We start from the raw sequence: 17,610 nt of genomic DNA on the forward strand, positions 1-17,610 counted from the left end.
ACATCTTTTCCCAACGTAAACTCGAATTTTTGGCAAACTACTTTCTGTTGCTTTGTGAGAACGTTAACAATACACAATGCCATTTGGAGGGCTGCGATACTTATAATGGACGATGTCCTACTCATGACGTAAGAACTGGAAAATGACAGGGATAAAATAATTTTGAAGGAAATGTCATCGTACAGTCATCGTTAGTTTAGTGTTATTATTACCGCTTATGTAACCATTACCAGCGCTTTCGCAGGGTTAAAGTCGAGACTGCGGCTGACTGACTTTATAACCACCCTAGCTATATACTGACTAGCGCGGAATGATAGCCAGATACGACACTCCAAGTACGAGTAGCGCAGGCCCTAGGTGTAATTATTTACTCCTAACTAATATTAGGTAACTTAACAATATTTGACACAGGTAATTATAAGTTTCCGGTATTTAGAAACTTGGAAATTAAAAAAAGTACAAGGAATTAAAATAGTTACTGTCTTCAGTGATCTAGTGAACTTTTTGGATCGATCTATTGTAATCTGGGTTAGGCCTTTAAAGATTATGCAAGTAAAAGTAGCATATTATGCCAGTAGCATTCCTTTTTTTCGCGAAATTATGTTAAAAATATGCTCTTTTTTCCAAATTATGCCCCTTTTTATAAATTATGCTCTTTGAAAAAATTGCAAATAAGTCCAAAAAATACATTTTTAATTAGAAGCCGTTAGTCTACAAGAAAGAAACGTAACAAATCCTCAATGAAATTCAAGTGAACATGTGGTTCATGTTAACCCGGGCTCAGAGCGTTTCAGACGCTGCTCAGTGATTCACAGTGAACAACAAATGCTACAACTTGAACTAAAACTTAAAACGTTGAATAACGTTACCAAGTGCTTGGGAGTAGATGATGAACTGTGATCAAATTGTAGCATCAAAAATTATTCGATAATTATCAAAATATGCGAATTATGCTAGCATTGCTACTTAGCAGAAACTATGCCAGTTTGCTCAAATTATGCCAAAAATTATGCTAGCATAATCTATAAAGCCCTAATCTGGGTGGTGTTGATTCTGTCTGGTTATTATTTTTGTTTTTTCTTACTGGTTCACAATTCCCCGCCACAACTAAGGTACCTGGATCGAACCTTAAAGCACAGGGACAATGAAAAATGCGACTGAAACAACGTAAACTTTATCCTTTTCTTTTCCTTGTTTAGAATCGTTCACACTCTTCTTTTTCTGATTCAACATAGTGCAAATTTTTTGCTTCTCAAAATTCAACTACATCTTCCATACATTTCCTTGTAATTCTGCTATTACGTAATAGCGATATAGCTATGAAAATCATGTATATCAAGTCTTGGCTACTGCTGACGTAATTTGCAGGCTTCTTTCTATTAACAAATGTTAAGAATTTTTCAAAAAGTTACATACCGGTTTGTTTCTGCAATCTACAAGTACAGCTCCTCAGAACTGCATGTGTGCGTTGAGAAGGCGAAGTCTGACGAGGAGCTGGTGTATCTGTATCTTATCATTACTGTGCGAAGATCTATCTACAATTAATGATAATTTCTTTTCAGAAGGAGAAATTCAGAAACTAAAAGTGCCGACAATTCGATGTAAATAATTTATCGTGTAAACTAACGAGTGGATCAACCTCTGTGATTTACGATCATTAAAGCGTTTGTTATCGAATGGTTGTTGTATAGCTTTTAGTCGTTGACAAGTTCAATAATTATATTTAAGTCCAGAGAGTTTTTCTGATTTTTCTGATTAGTTATTGTTAGGTATTCATAATGATTCTGGCTCTACGGCACTCATTCTCAGTCTTAATGAGTTGTATTGATTGCGTAATCGTAGAAAAAGTCATGGTAGAGCGGGATGGGTCTGCATGAATGGTTAGGTTAGAGCGCCGGTCTCTTGTGCGGGAGGTCGAGGGTTCGAGTCCCGGCCGGACCAACACCCAAGGTCTTTTAATAACTGAGGAGAATGTGCTACCTTTTTATAATATCAAGGAATGGATAGACATTCTAGTCTTCTCGGATAAGGACGAATAAACCGTAGGTCCCGTCTCCCGCATTTATTAATTAATTAGTTATTTGGTTAGGCAGGGGACGTTAAATTAAACGTTTCGTATTTCTTGGGGAGAGGCTCAGCTGGAAATGTGGAAGTAAGTCCAACAGAGTGAATGCTGCAGATAATGACATAAGTTATACGAGTCCGTATGCGTTTCTTTAAAACGTTCAAGACCTATATTTGACCCACTTAAAAAATAGCCGTTAGTGTCCTTAGGACACCTGTGCATACATAGATATGGGTATATGGATAGACGTAGAATTCTGGCGTTGCAGTAAACTCAGATCATTAACTTGGCAACTGTATAGTGAGAGAAGCGGAAGTTGTTTGGACGCCCGGCCGGTTTTCAAAAACTAGACTGATATAGGAGCAATTGCTAATAATAAATCTGAAAGGAGTTGTGTAACATTGACAAATTATTGTTTCATACAGATTACGGGGTTGTCAGTGCAAATATAGCCATTACATGAACGACGTATGCGATATATTACCGTGGATTGAATTGAAGCTAACCAAGCTCTTGTAGAGGAAAGACTTGAAAACAAAACAAAACAAAAGTAAAAACGGTATTCATTAAGTAATAGCTTTAAAAGTAAGCTTTACCCTACGTGATGGCCTAGGCATTAGTAAATTATAACTGGATACAGCTGCTTTAACTGATTAAAATACTCCGACAGCACATCACTGCCACGCAAACATTATATGCTAATGACTACCTTTTGTTAAGCATGTCAATCTAACATGATACATGACGTGCTCAGAAGGGTGATGGCGCTATTAAAAGTGATGTGTATACGTTGATACAATGTAGGTTAAAGTATTTTAGGATGTGCTTTATTGTTATTCCATCAGTGTCTCTGTTGCACGGTTTGCTCTTATGGTGATGTAGAGATAATTTTCAAAGCTACTGACAGGTAAGGGAATTGATGCACACAAGATTAGCTGGACAGCTAGTAAAGTCGTTTTTGTCGGCTTCCTTCAAATGGAGGAGCAGGTCTTCACTTGTCGTTTTGCAAAGTAGAATTGTACTTTTTTTTGGAATGATTTTGTTTTTTTTTCTTAGTCATCTAGGAGGGGGAACATTTGGGGTCAATTAGAAACCAAAAAAAACCTAGGGAAAATCATCTAAATCCGCAAAACCACAAAAAAAATTCGATTACCACCAGCAAAAACCACAAGCAAAACTGTCAAAACCGATAAGTTTTCATATCCCACTTATCAAAATCCTAATTGATCTGATAAAATGGTGACAAGTGGAGCATACAGAGGTTTCGCGGCTATTCTAGATCAGTGGAGGAACGGGATTGTCGCTCAGATCGAAGAGAAACCGGAACCCAAATAGGTGAGACCGAAAACCACATCGCACATATCAAACCCGAAAACCCGTAAATATATTTTGGAAGAGAACCGAAAACCAAATGCCAAAAAAAAGGAAAATCTGCAAATTGCAATGAATACCAAAACCGAAGTTTTTTTCATATATGGGCACAAAAACCGAAAAACTGATTTAAAAAATATGGCCAAACCGAAAATTCCAATGCTCCCCTCGCAGTGGCGGATCCAGAGGGAGGGTCCGGGGGCTCCGGACCCCCCCCCCCCTAACAGACCTGACGCTTACAACTTTGAAATTGAAATTCTTACATCGACAGGATCGTATATCACTTTTTAACTAGCTGATCTTTTTAATGAATCCAAGTAAACGGTAAGCTGCCAAGGAATTATAACGTGCAACCGCGACTGGTGGGAGGAGGTGTGGGGCAGAAGTAATTTGCCTCAAAAGAGTCCAACAGTCCTTTCTGAACCAAAGTTTGGACCCCTCCAATCAAAAATTATTGGATCCGCCCCTGCCTCGTCTACAATGCAAACGAATCAAAGACTCTTGTGAACCTTAAGCGACTAGTCCTAAAGTTATAATCTTACATTCATTGTTCGGTACTGGAAAGATCTGGAAAACAAAGACACGACTAAGGGTGGTCTGCTCAAATTTCGATGATGGGAATAGGTTTTGGTTATTCGTCTTTGTTTTACTGTAGTCAAAATACATTGGCCTCTATCGACAGAATTTTCTCTTGCTCTTGTAGGGATTTTTGTAACTGATTTACTATCGATGATTGAGATGAAAAATTTAATCGGGGTGGCCGAAGAAAAAGCTTCAAAGATCAATGGGTTTGCAATATCAGCAAAAATTATTTTATGTGCATTAAGTTATTTTTGTAGGTAGAGCTTTCTAGAGCCAATTATAATCGATAACATAAAAAATGTTGTTTATGACTAAGTATTAATGTACGTGGACTGACAGCGTTTAGAAACCTCACTTTCACGTGGCTACCTTTGAAGAAGATGTCATCAACCTGCTTATTTTTTTCTTTTGAATTTTTAATTTTCTTACGAGTGAATTTCGCGGAGATATTAGCGAGAAGTAACCAAAATAACAGTTTCGCTTCGAATTTGTTCACTTGAGCCGGAAACACGATCTATGTAAACTAGTGATTTAAAGAGAACAGCATCTCCGGATTATTTATTCCTGTCGTTTATCTGTCATGAAGTAGTAGTTTAATCGCGTATTAGGCATTACGCACGTAATGGATATCCGTTCTGATGAACAAACACAGATGATAGGTAATTCAAAGTACCATGACATTACATCAATAGAGCACTTAACCAAAATTAGCTAATAGCAAAGTTCTGAAGAGATTTATTCAGCGTTTTTTTTTTCTTTTTTTGAGCAAATAAACGTCATCTGAATAATAATGATGTTCTTCTTCTAGACGTGCTAATTTACGACCGCGTAAAGAGTTTGTATTTTACTCCTTTGCCCCGAGAAAAAGCTGGATAGGACAGGACAGGGTATGAACATGACGATTTACCAGAATGATTATTGGATTTTTTGGATGTATTGTAGTCCGTGATTGCTAATTGAGCAGATCTGCACGACACTATTTAGATACAAATTATGGCCGGTAATTTTCTTCGTGTCTTAAAAGACGCACATTATTTAATAAGGGTGGTTGTTTTTATGGAAAATAACTTTCTCTCTCGTCTCAGTGTGAGTTTCTATCGATCATTAAAATCATCCACGATAACACATTTGCAGTTATGCATGGTATTTGAAAGATTTTCTCAGGTTTTTTTTTATAACATTAGATATGAGTCGAGTTGTAGAGAGTATGATACGAAAACCCTTTTCCCTTCTTCGCAGATGTTGTCTGCAAACAAATGAATTGTTTTGAAAACTGAAGTAATTCATTATGCTTTCTGTTCTATGAAACAATTGTCGAAGACATTGTTTCACAAAGATTCAGGAAGCTTAAAGGATTAGTGATAACATGCATTCGGCGACCTCTCGGAAAACGTAAGTGCTCGGTTTTTATCATAAATTTGGTGAAATCTTTCCTTCGCGTTAACTCTCTCTTCTTTTGTATGCCAAATGAAAGCAGCACAGTTTTTGGAAAGAAGAAAATTTAAAATTTTTGTCAAGTTTCTTTTCCCGCTCGCCGGTACGGTGCTTTTTCAGAGTAATTGGCTAAACGCCATGTTTACATAGCGTTTAGCCATGTTTACATAGTTATCCGAATAAATTTTTAATAAATATCGCCGCTTTTTATTTGAGTCTGCCGTCATTATATGCATCATAATGACATATTTTATAGTTCCTAGCAGCTGCTGCTTCTATATGTTTACGCCAGCACTCGTCTGCAAGTTAAAATTACGGGTAGTTAGTACTTTCTTACTGTCTAAAAAGTTGATTTTTCTTTTCAAACCCAGTGACAAACTTTTCAAGAAGAAGACGAATATTCCCAACAGCATATCAGTTTATGTATTTCAGAATTGCTTTGTATCCCTGATCGGTAAGTGAGTTGACGATGAATACATCTATGCGTGTATGAAAGGAGAAACTCGCTATTTTTCCTCCTTTTTTCCCTCACGGTTATTAGTTATCTTGCACAAAACTACTTACTGATTAGGACAATTAAAATCGTAAGCATAAAAACTGAAATTATCTTTAAGTCTCGGAGAGAAAAGAGGATTTAGACTGGGAGCCGAAGCTGGTGTTTTAAGTTTCATGAACATAATCAGCTTGAGCAGGTAATTGGGTCAAGTAAAGCCGGCAAGAAGCGAAAAAAAAAGTGAAGAAAGCTTGCTTAGATTCGGAGCTATGTTATTCGACCCTCCGGCCCTATCTTCGTAGAACTGTTATGATGTTCCCGCTTTGTCGGGCCTAAAGTAATAATTAAAGACAATTGTGGAAAGAGATTTTATTTCATTTATATATTAAATTTCAAATAAAACGAAAAAGATCCCTAAGCTAGATTTCTCAAAGTATATTTGATAAGCAAAAACCGCGATATCCTCATTAATAATAACATTGAACTACCTGTGACCACTGAGCTGATAAAACCAACAAGTTTCCGTCGTATATCTGAAAACAACTGATCGTTTATGTAATCTACAGGGTGTCGCTTGTAAATTGTTTATTTGGTTAAAGTTTTTTTTTTCTACTTCATCATGCGCATACAGTTTCTTTCCTGAGTAACCAGTATCGCCCACATTTGAACAAAAGCAAACAGTATATACAAACTAATTTCAGTGGCTATTTCATTCAACCATTTCCGTTTTTAAAAACCTGACAAAAATGGTGATTTTACCACAACCCACCTGCAGTTATTTTATTTTATCCATTTAGCTTGTTATGATGTCAGAGCTGCCTTAGGGCTAAGAAAACTAGGTCGTCGCATCATGATCGCAAAGGATGCTGGGTTTGGTCATTACGAGCAGTTTTTTGTCTGAGTAGCTAAAAATTGTCATCGATGGGGCAGCGCATTCAATAATAGAGCATTCCCTCTTGATGATACTTAGCGCGTAACAATTCTCCTGGCTCGTTTTTAACTTTTCGGAATCTTCCGTGTCCGTCAAATATCTCTTGATCTGCTGTACACCGCGCGAAAAACTGTAGCTACGGATCATTTTGTTTCCACTCCGTTCGTTGTATATCGTTTCGAAATTAACTGATAACGAGAATTTTATTTGGACTTCTTTAAATTTTTCCTAAGCAGCTCAATATCCGGCAAAAACGAGAACAACAATGACAGAAAGAAGTGAAATAGAGAGAAAAGAAAAGGAAGGCTGCAGCTCGGCTCAAGTATGTGGATGCGCGCGCAGCCTCCTTTGTTCGTCTGTTCTCACTGGTGTTCTAGTAGCGAAGTTCATTTAAACGCAGAAGATTCGAAAAGTTCATTGGTTTTTGTTATAATACAACTTGTTACTGAAAAATCCAATGTTTGCTTATGAGAACTAAAGTGCTGTAGGGTAAATTACGCTTTAAATGATTGATGTACCTGAGTACCATACAAGCTGATAAGATGCGATCTATTTTCTTGCAAATTCTATATGCAAATTATAAATATATCATTTGGATGTAACGGAAAATTTCTATAGCAACCTAGATCCTGACTTTTTCATTGATTTATTTTCATTACCATATTTTTTCGAAAAAATTATTCTGAAGTGCGTTTTAGCTTCAAGTTACATTTGTTCAAACATATCAACGTTTTCAAACAAAAAATAAGCGTACATAATTAAAAACCTGTTTTTCAAGTTCTTTGCTGACTTTATAAACACCTCTTAAATTCTACCGGGGAGAGATTTAACAATTTTTGCATGTTGTTGGTCATCGATTTACGGAAGGCTTTTCTATACGTTATATGAAGTCACTTCAATGGCTTCATTTGTTCTCATATCAGAGTCATCAGAATGTTGACTTGGAGGCTGTAAAACATTTAGCTATCGTGGTTTTAGTGAATTAGAAAGTAAAACGAAACAGCTTTACTTTGAACTGACGTAGCCGAACAAAACACACAGTGGTTAACATAAGCGAAAAGGGTTGCAAAAGCGAGGTGGGTAACGCTCCGCAAGATTTCTCACACTGTTTTAAGAAATTTAGCTGTTATTTTTGTTCGTAGATGCTAACTAAGGGCGAGAGTGAAAGTAATAAGTGTTCACAAGTCATCCGATAAGCTACGCTCTCTGTTAAACATAATTTTCGTCTGTTTTTGTCATTAGATGGCGACGATTTTAAAAGGAATGGTGGCTTTGGCCGAAGAGCTCCAAAACCGAGACAAGAAAGTTGTGATATGTGAAACGTTTTTCTACCTGCTAATTATTTCGATGGCAATCGTTGGAAACTCCAGTGTTCTTTTGGCGGTGTACAGAAACTCAAGACTACGGACGATTCCTAACTACTACATTGTATCGCTGGCGATCTCTGATATTCTTTTACCTTTGCTATGTGCTCCGTATTCTCTTGCTGTTGCCATCGTTGGACACTGGCCATTTAATGACAACGTCTGCCAAAGTCAGGGATTTTTTGTCATAATCTTGGCTTGCGCCTCTTTGTTGATCTTAACTCTGACCGCGATCAATCGATTTTTCCGAATAGTGCTAACGAAACATTATCGAAGAATTTTTACCAAATGGAAAACCATAATTATGATTGCATTTGGAGTCGGATTAGCTTGCATGGAACCATTACCCTATTTACTTTCGGGTCGACGTTATGTCTTTCATCCCGGGAAGTTGTTTTGCTTTCAAACAGCTGAAATTTCCCTTCCAAATTTCATAGTGTATTTTTACGTTGGTTTGCCTACTTTTGCTTTAAGTATTTGCTATGCTCTCGTCTTCAGACAAATGCGTATTCACCAAAGAACAGTTCAAAGTTTACGTTCCTCTTCCTTGGCTGCGGATAACATTTCTTCTGCTGATGTTAGAGTTACAAAGATTCTATTCATCACGGTAATAGGATTTTTGGCTTGTTGGACACCGATTGCGGTCATAGATTTTGTGGACACGTTCCGAGGTGAAGTTTCTCTTCCGAGACAAGTCTATGTTTTTTATCTAATTTTGGGAAATCTTTCAGGAGCCGTGAATCCTTTTATTTACGGTTTCTTGAACAGGAATTTCAGACAAGAATATAAAAAGATCTTTTCGTTAAGGAAAAGAAGCTCAAGACTGGAACATTTGCAAATGGACTTGACTTCGTTTTCGACTCGCCACCCTCGCAATGCAGAACTATCTACCTAGTAGTAATAATTCTTTTTGCTAATTCAGGTCAATGGAGAACATGTGTGGTTTTGTTGTGATTTATTTCGTTTTCCGTAGAGATAGTGGCTTGGAAATCAATACTGAAGTACAAGGAAAACTAAGCTGTACAAATACAGTTTATTTTAGATTTTGCGAAATGCCATTAAGTTCATCAAGGACATCTAAAAAACGGAACGTGTTCTTCGTATTTCAAAAATCAGATACTTTAGAATTTTTCGTTGTATTTTTTCTACTTTTGTTTTTTTTTTTTTCGCTAAATGTTCGGTGTTTTCATTAATTTTTCCGGTTTGCTTTGCTAAGAACCACAAAAATAAATACGAAGATAATTAATTTCCCTTTTAGCCGTCGAAGGACACATTTCAAGAAGTTTGACAATCAGTAATAATATAAAAGATCAGATTGGAAAGAGATCTGACAATTTCCTTTCTGTTAGATGACAGCAGGTAATAAAAATCTCGAACCTGCGACAGACGTAAACACTGGGTCAGGAGCAGAATTATTACACTAAATTTCCCGCTCTTTTCATTCATCAAAACTCTCTTTATTTTCACTCATTGTCGCCTTACGGATAAAGTACGGTCTTTTTTTTTTTTTCTTCTTCTTCTGGCAACCTTCAATTCCACTATGGTAACAGGCTATTGCTCAACTCAAAGTACTTTGTAACGACCGACGACCTCTACTCACCGTAAATTTCGTGGTCGTATAATGATTCGAAGAGTTTGAGCGGCAACACTTGAACATCGTGTTGCAAGTCTGAGGGCGATATTAACTAGTACGTTGTAAATTTAACGCATTTAATTACTGTTCAAACAGTAGGTGCATAATGAAAGGGGTCAGAATATTTCCTCTCTCCATAGGGAACATGCTGCCTTTGAAACAATAACCCGTCGAAAAAGTAGAGCATGGAGTCACAATAAAACCTTTGTAAATAAGGCTAACTTTACTGCTCCTGTTGTTGTTTCACAGTGTGTCATTTATTTCTTTTTGTCGAAATCGTTTGAATCGATTTGGTTGTCCAAAAATCTTCAAGGCTGATTTAATGAATGTTTCTGCCGTTTCATGTATTCTCTGTCCGCCAGTCAGTGCAATTCAACATATGAGTACAAAGTTGCTTTAACGTTAGCACCTAGAATTATATATCATACAGAACTGTGGCCCCACAGTAAACACGGCTTACCTTATTCAGCTAGAATTGTTTCTCCAAATTAGCATAGTGCGGCAATTTAATTGCGTTTTTCTGGTTTTTGAGGGACCTGTTTAAACTGCTTTGGTCATAAGTCGTAAAAACACTAAGGCTACGTCGTCTCAATTTACTTTAGTGAGGAACGGAGACCTCGAAGAAACAATTTGAAATACTTAGTGTGGCGTTTGAACACCTCGTGAGGTGTAAAAGACGATATCGACCGCGACATTTTAACCTCAACATTTTAACCTCAACGCGTTTTATTATTGTATCAACAGCAGTCACATAGTGATGAGAAAGTTTTCAATTGTTCAGCTCAGCTGTTATCTATCCACAAGTAAGATGAAAGGCAGCTATGCCTATCTTTTTTTTAAGGAGTCATCAAACACTTCTCAGCTCCGTTTGAGTACCATTTTTAAGCGAAACTCGATTTTATCTGAAACATATTAGTTTTAACGCTTTTAATTATCATTCAAACAGAAGAAACAGTAAATAGAGAATTAATTAACGTTTATTCAGCTTGTGCTTTTCATATTACGTGGGCAACATACTGCGTTTGTAACAAAATTGTACAGGAAGCTACAGCCGCGACACAGACAAAAACATTTACTTGACTGCGAAGGGCATACAGAAATTGGCAGCTGTCTTTTGCTGCTGAGGATTTTTCTCCTTTTAAGATCAGATTTATAAAAATTAAAATTCAGAAAGCGAAAAATTAATTGTAATACCCCTCAGTTCCTCCTTTTCCTTACTCCATTTCCGATGTTATCAAAGATGTTTGCGTTAAACATTTTTGTTTGTCAAAGTTGTAAATCTCCTTTGCAAATACAGTAAGCCTTTCCAATCATTAGTATAAAATTACATTACGCTTTCTATACGCAGTCTCCGCATAGGAACATTTTAAATTTGTTTCACCCGAAAGAGCAACGACGGTGGTGCAAAATAAAATCCAGTGTTAGTTCGCTGTCGATAGGACATTCACTGCAAGGGGCGTGAAACAAAATGGTTTCTGTTTTCTCTTGCTTCTCTTTTAATCTTAAATATATTAAGCAAATAAAAACGAAAACATCATCTTTTTCATGGCAGACAGAGTTTGCGTTATTTGCCCAAGTGCCTGAGAGCAGACGACAGAGACTTATAAAACTCTCAGCGTTCCCCATTCGCGGGCTCAGATTAGTTCACAAGTTTATACCTAACTAAAAGTTTTTATATTGAGAATGACTTTGGACATTTGTACTCGCTACACTCGCTCGCTGAAGACATGAGTTATATAAGGGTAAGATGAATGTGGTCGTTGTTAAATTAAAATATGGGTCCAAATGGTTTCCAAAGATCATGCTCCTGTCCACCTTGTATGAGTCATCGTACCAACGTATGAACGCACATTTTCAAATAAGTAAAATGTATTCCTGATCCCGCATGTTTTTCTACAGAGCACTGTATCCAGTATCTTAATGAAACCTATCAAGAGGGATTCTCACGTAAGAGTTACATTACCTAGTCTTAGAAAATCATAAATCCCATACAGCTTTGCGGGCGTGACTATACTTCGTTTTCGCACTTAAAAAATTCTACCAGCTTTGGCACCGCCCGGAGTCTCGCACAAATTTGATGAGTGGTGATGAAGAAATAGAACCTAAACCTTTTCAGTTCGCCACCCGTTTTGTAATTGCTTCGTCGTGTAGAGTTGATTGAAAGCAACGATTGATTGAAAGCATCGCCAGTTACCACACAGATGTGTAGAAAAAAACCTCCATTTCTCAGTGTCTCAGCTTTTTCTGATCAAATGCAGTAAACTGCATCTCATTGTAACGACGCATACATTGTTTATCGGCGTTTCCGAGAAAAAAAATCGTCTTGCAAAAACGCCAATGCCATTTAGATGAGATGATCATGATCAAAGCCAAGAATCCACCAGCAGTGTCTCCAAATCAACTCGTATAATTGGCAAGCGACCAAGATTTGCCAGATTTCACGGGTTCTCATAGGGTTGCAAGAGCTTTGATCTAGGTTTGCTCTTAATGAGATGTGCTATTAGAAACAATAGATGCCGTAATCAGCGAAATGCTAACGGCTTTGCATTTAAAATGTTTGCATAAAAACAAATGCTTTCGGTGTTTTTGTTTAGATTGTGACAAGCAGGTGGGAGACATGATTAGTCCATTGTGTTTTGATGTTTTGAAGTTGGGAAGATTTAACAGAGTCTTTTGAATCCTTCGTAAAAGACACGAAACTTTCGAAGGCTTTTTTACGCCCACTTGCCTTATTCAAAATTTTTCCCTGCTCTGAAGACTTGATACAAATGGCCTTCACGACAGCTGCGCTTCTCCTCTTGAGCTTTTCAACACTGGCAAGTAAGAGGGCTCTGTTGTGGTGATATGATTTTAATTGTCATTTTGGTAAACTTCGGAACTGATGTCTAATGCTCTTACAAATTCAGGAGGAATCTGGAAATATGGAGACAGTGATGTTATTCACGGAGGCGAGTACTTATTTCTTGACCGGAAATGGCCGCTACTGTACAATCCGCTCTATACGTCTGAAACGGCAGCTCACCACTACACCGATTAACTTTTACATACGATTTTATTTAAGTCAAAAATTAAGGTAGTATCAGAAAATTTATAGTCTGAAAGGAAATAATGTGTTTATAGAGAAGTTAGCGCTCGATCCGTCAAGGTTATGGACATTGTTTTGTTTACCAACTGTTTAGCTATAGGCACTCAGTGGATTGACCGTCGTAAAACCAAGTTACTTGTAAGAGGGCGCTGACGAGGAATCAAAATAAACACAAGTAAATGTAGCTGTAGACGGTTTGATTGGTTGAGATACTAGCTGGTGTGACTTTTCTAAACCAATCAGGGAGCTAAGTAACCACTGAATCAAGTTATGCTCCTTAATCACTTTGAGGAATCAGTTGGAAGTATTTCTGAATGTTTTCCTTTGAATTAGGCATATAATCATGAATGAAAGTTTTGAAATGTCCAGCATGTTATTGGTGCAAACGTCATTCGCTGTTGCACTGAAATTTCATTCTGTTTGATGCAGTTTATGGACCTGATGCATGGGGAAATGTTGCCAGCTCATGCCGTCTGCCCGACCAATCACCAATCGATATTGCAACCAAGACGGTAGAGTCTGATGCATCTCTAGGAGAATTGGACATCACGTGTGACAATGACAAAGGACTGTTCAATGGAATCCTACTGAATAATGGATATGAGCCAATCCTGACCGCGGATGACAAGAGAGGCACTTGCAACTTAACCGGTGTTCCCGTGATTAATAAGAACTTTCAGCTGCATGATTTAAACATCCATTTTGGATGTGACGCTGATCGAGGATCAGAACATACTATTGATGGGAAAAGTTTCCCAGCAGAGGTAAGGTGCTTGTGAATACGTCAAAGCTTTTTTCACCATTTTGTTGCTCATATCAACATCGGCAACAGTCTCGTTGACAAATGTAAGTCTGTCCCAATTAGCCAATTAATAAAGAGTGATTTGTGATACAACTATTCCTGAAGAACACTCTTCTATGGGGTGCTAAGCCAAAATCCAAAACTGAATAGTATTTTTACAAACCGGATTGTGTTGTGCGGGAGGTCGAACGTTTGAGCCCCGGCCGGACCGATACTCATGGTCTTAAAATAGGTGAGGAGAATTTGCTACCTTTTTATAATCAAAAAACGGTTAGATATTATAGTCTTCTCGGATAGGGACGAATAAACCGTAGGCCCCGTCTCCTGTAGGAGACATTAATTTCCCACGCACGAGATTAATGTGCGGTGGATATTTTGAAGTTGAGCTTTTGAAGCGACACCTTATTGCATATAGGATCACGAGTCAGAGATCTAAGGTCGAACAAAATGTTGGAATTTATTGTTTGAGTTCTTTTTTCCATATTTGTTTCATCAACTGGGTTGCTTCGGTTGCCGTGAATTCACTTTGATAGTGGTATCTTTATTTATCTCCAATCTCTACACAGTTGCAATTGATGTTTTACAACACAGAATATGGGTTTTATGACAATGCAGCCTCAAAAAAGGATGGCTTGGCGGCCATTTCAGTACTGTTAAAGGTAAGTCATATTTCCTGTGTATTGTAAGGCTACAAAAATGTGTGGAACTATATGATATCAAATAAATACTTCGGTCATAGCGTGATCAAGGCAGTTTATTAGGGATATGGCTTAGGACTTTTAAAACGCTTAGTCCCCATCGGTGATTAGATAATCTTGCTAAATGAATAATTCCTTTGGCGACCGTTGTTGATTACTACAAAATTTGTTGTTAGCTCGCCGGCTTCTCCTACCCGGACGTCAATGCCTTAGCTTCATAATCAAATTCCTTTCATTGAATTTTTTTCAGATAGGGGAGACTGAAAACAATGCTCTTGATAGCATTGTTGATCAACTGGATGACGTTGCCGTGGAAGGTTTGCTCCTGTTGTATTTACATGCTATAACTTTAAGTGAGATTATACAAGCAAGAGTATATTGAAATTTATATTGAAAGCCAAGAATATGGGCAAGACAACAAACTGTGGCTAAACCTGTTGAACCACTTGTAATATCGGGACCGTCAGGAATATACTCTGAGGTACAATTTCGTTATGTTTGTCATATGAGCTAGACCTACATTAGCATCTAACTCTATTTCTAACTGCAGGATCTAGTATCCCTGTTTATACTCCAGCTGATAATTTGACCTTGGCCGACCTTGTACCGGACCTTGCTAAAGAGCATGCGCCCTACTACACTTACATGGGTTCCCTAACCACCCCTCCCTGTTACGAAACCGTGAAATGGATTGTCATGAAGAACCCAGTAACCATCACTAAAAATCAGGTATTCAACTATTTAGAGAATTGTCTTTTTTCTCCTTGATCTACCCTTCTGATCCTATTTAATTTTTTAAGAAAATGGTCACCATACCTTTTACTTGCTTAGTTTCAGAACCAATAGCCCTTGATTTACGATTAAAAAGGTTTGAAAAATGGAAAAATAGTTTTGCGACTCTATTCTCTTCTGTGACTCTCCTGTCCTAGATGAACGATCTTTTTTAAGTTGATTTATTTTAAAACGGGATCCTGTTTATTCGAGTAATCGTTTTTGATAACTGTCTTTTTTTCGAAGCTTGAAGCGTTCAAGAAACTCACATCGGTACAAGGCTCTGAATGTGACAATTTTCGGCCGACTAAACCAGTGAACGGTAGAAAGGTGGAGGCAAATTTCTGATTCAGGTTAGAAGACCGCTGACAACTTAACTCTTTCACTCCCAAGATCTTCTTAGTAATTCTCCTTACTATCCGCTATGCAAATCTTATGATGCAAGTTTAGAGAATTTCGTAATGGATCAACTAATTAATAATCCCCTTGTTGATATTTTTCTTTATTTTCGTCACTTGTCTGCTTGACATTGTATTGCTATTGTATGGAGAAATTCTGTCTTGCAATTGGTCACTGATGGAAAGTAAAGGGTTAACTCTTTAATTAACTCGCACTTACTTCTTCTCTATAGCATTTGTCGAGACGACATGTTGCATTTTTAGTCACATTCCAAATCCTATTTCGACCTGGAAACAATGGACAGGGAAAGCCTCCTCGTGGAGAGTCAATTGCTAAGTCCTATAACTGACTAAAAATCTTATAACCCTAAAACCATTATAATAACAAAGGTAGTGACAGTGAATCTCTAAAGTCAAATAATATAACTTTGGCTTTAAACGAATCGGAAGTTTGGACGATTGATAGAACCACAACATTGAAGCCAAGGGAAATTTATATATCTTTTGTAAATTTTCAGGATTTGCACCTTACGTTTCTTTTTTGGTGGTCATCTTGGTAGTCATGGTGTTTTATTTTCCATGGTTACACCGACTTAAGCTGTTAGCCTTAGAACACACGCAATCTGTAAAAGACATTCAGGCTCACGTCCTTTTGAAGAGTTTATAAACTGCACTTTAACAAACACTGTTTCTCATTCTATTTTCATTTCGTCTCGTTCACAGCGGCTTAATTCTACTGATATCCTTGTGAATGTGTAATCATTATCCAAGGTCGTTGGATTTCAAATGAGGCGTCCTTGGATTTGTACCCTAGGAGTATTGCATGAGCATTTTCCTGAAATTGATGCACATCAGGCTGTTTTATTATCATCATAAATTAATACTTTCTTTACTATGAGTAGGAGAGGGGTGGGACAACGATGGGTCAAATGCATCCTTAGAGACTCCCCCCCCCTCCCCCACTCCACCTTTCCGCTCAGAATTGATATGAATCTCGATTTTATTTGCAGGGAAACTCAATGCATAGGTCAGCATCTACAAGAAAGTAGTTGGGAAAAATTCACGACTTGTGGCCTTTATCTTTTCAGAGGATTCCGAGTCACACTCAAAAGTGATCGGCGACAGTGGAGGGGGAACCTTTAAAAATCGGTTGTATCGCATTGACTGCTTTAAGGAGGGTCAAGACTGGAAAACTTTTTGATCTTCATTTGTCTTAATACAAATTTCTCGATGATATGATCCGGTGATACCTCATTACATAGAGAAATTGAAGGTTTACCTAATCTACTAATCTTTCAAACGAATCATTTCTAAAGTGGGATTCTCGAAAGGAAATATTGACGTATGTAAGATATATGTTTAAAGATGAAATACTGATGTCAAACATCCAATTAAGATGATGTAAGCTAATTTACTTTAAAAGTTTGAAATATCTGTAGTTGTTTTCATCGTGGATTAAAACTACAATGTTGCTGTCCGTTTGTCGATTAATTTGATTGGTTAACGACGAAATTCGCCAGGGAACTGAAATAAGATGTCCATTAACTATTTATGTTTCTTGAAAATCCAGTCGTAAGGGGGGGACCTAGTCCATCTTAATGTTCGTGATTGTAAGAACAACAATAACAACAACAACAACTTTCCAAATAAAGCCGGACACGAACCAATGATTTTTCATTTGGGAATTTCTGGTTGTCCTTCTCCGTACCCACTTCTTCTTTCTCTGATTCTTTCAACTGTATCAATAAATTTTCGCCGTCTATCAGTGTAAATTAGGATCGGAGTAGCAGACATTATATTCAACACACAAACTAATTATTTGCACAACTGGACCTCGAAAACTCCTGGTCACTCATTTTTCCTAGTGCCTGTCCGTAACACGTCAAAAGATAGTTTCATAGTTTCCTGAGTGTGCGGTGCCGGTAGAAAAACCCTTTACTTACATTTAGGTATTGCTCGCTTTGCATTACTGCCCGTTAGTTT

General features: G+C 37.5%; 2 protein-coding genes across 3 annotated transcripts; both read left to right on the top strand.

The window, feature by feature from the left end:
- The first annotated feature begins 4,320 nt into the window (after window positions 1-4,320).
- Window positions 4,321-10,089, top strand: LOC111344413 (melatonin receptor type 1B-B-like). 2 transcript variants are annotated; one of them, XM_022951642.2, is made up of 3 exons: window positions 4,321-5,410; window positions 5,824-5,906; window positions 8,119-10,089. In XM_022951642.2, exon 3 carries the CDS (start codon window positions 8,119-8,121, stop codon window positions 9,133-9,135), a length of 1,017 nt encoding a protein of 338 aa, XP_022807377.1. In that variant the 5' UTR covers window positions 4,321-5,410; window positions 5,824-5,906; the 3' UTR covers window positions 9,136-10,089. The 2 variants fall into 2 exon arrangements, with proteins under 2 accessions (XP_022807377.1, XP_088581676.1); XM_088725550.1 differs by lacking the exons at window positions 4,321-5,410; window positions 5,824-5,906 and adding an exon at window positions 7,724-7,952.
- A 2,398-nt stretch (window positions 10,090-12,487) lies between these two features.
- LOC111344412 (carbonic anhydrase) lies at window positions 12,488-17,104 on the top strand. The gene is made up of 8 exons (XM_022951641.2): window positions 12,488-12,693; window positions 12,780-12,821; window positions 13,388-13,722; window positions 14,327-14,419; window positions 14,709-14,775; window positions 15,009-15,187; window positions 15,476-15,582; window positions 16,638-17,104. The coding sequence occupies exons 1-7, from the start codon at window positions 12,642-12,644 to the stop codon at window positions 15,575-15,577; spliced, it is 870 nt and encodes a 289-aa protein (XP_022807376.2). The 5' UTR covers window positions 12,488-12,641; the 3' UTR covers window positions 15,578-15,582; window positions 16,638-17,104.
- The last annotated feature ends 506 nt before the right edge of the window (window positions 17,105-17,610 follow it).

Source organism: Stylophora pistillata, chromosome 6 (genome assembly GCF_964205215.1).
Source record: "Stylophora pistillata chromosome 6, jaStyPist1.2, whole genome shotgun sequence".
Taxonomy (NCBI): Eukaryota; Metazoa; Cnidaria; class Anthozoa; order Scleractinia; family Pocilloporidae; genus Stylophora; species Stylophora pistillata.

What these genes read in the sequence shown, in the direction of transcription:
- LOC111344413 (XM_022951642.2), top strand. Translation starts at nt 8,119, where the DNA reads ATGGCGACGATTTTAAAAGGAATGGTGGCTTTGGCCGAAGAGCTCCAA.
- LOC111344412 (XM_022951641.2), top strand. Translation starts at nt 12,642, where the DNA reads ATGGCCTTCACGACAGCTGCGCTTCTCCTCTTGAGCTTTTCAACACTG. An exon ending in GAGCTTTTCAACACTGGCAA is followed by an intron (nt 12,694 to 12,779) that starts GTAAGAGGGCTC and finishes TTACAAATTCAG; the next exon opens with GAGGAATCTGGAAATATGGA. An exon ending in GGATGACGTTGCCGTGGAAG is followed by an intron (nt 14,776 to 15,008) that starts GTTTGCTCCTGT and finishes TTCTAACTGCAG; the next exon opens with GATCTAGTATCCCTGTTTAT.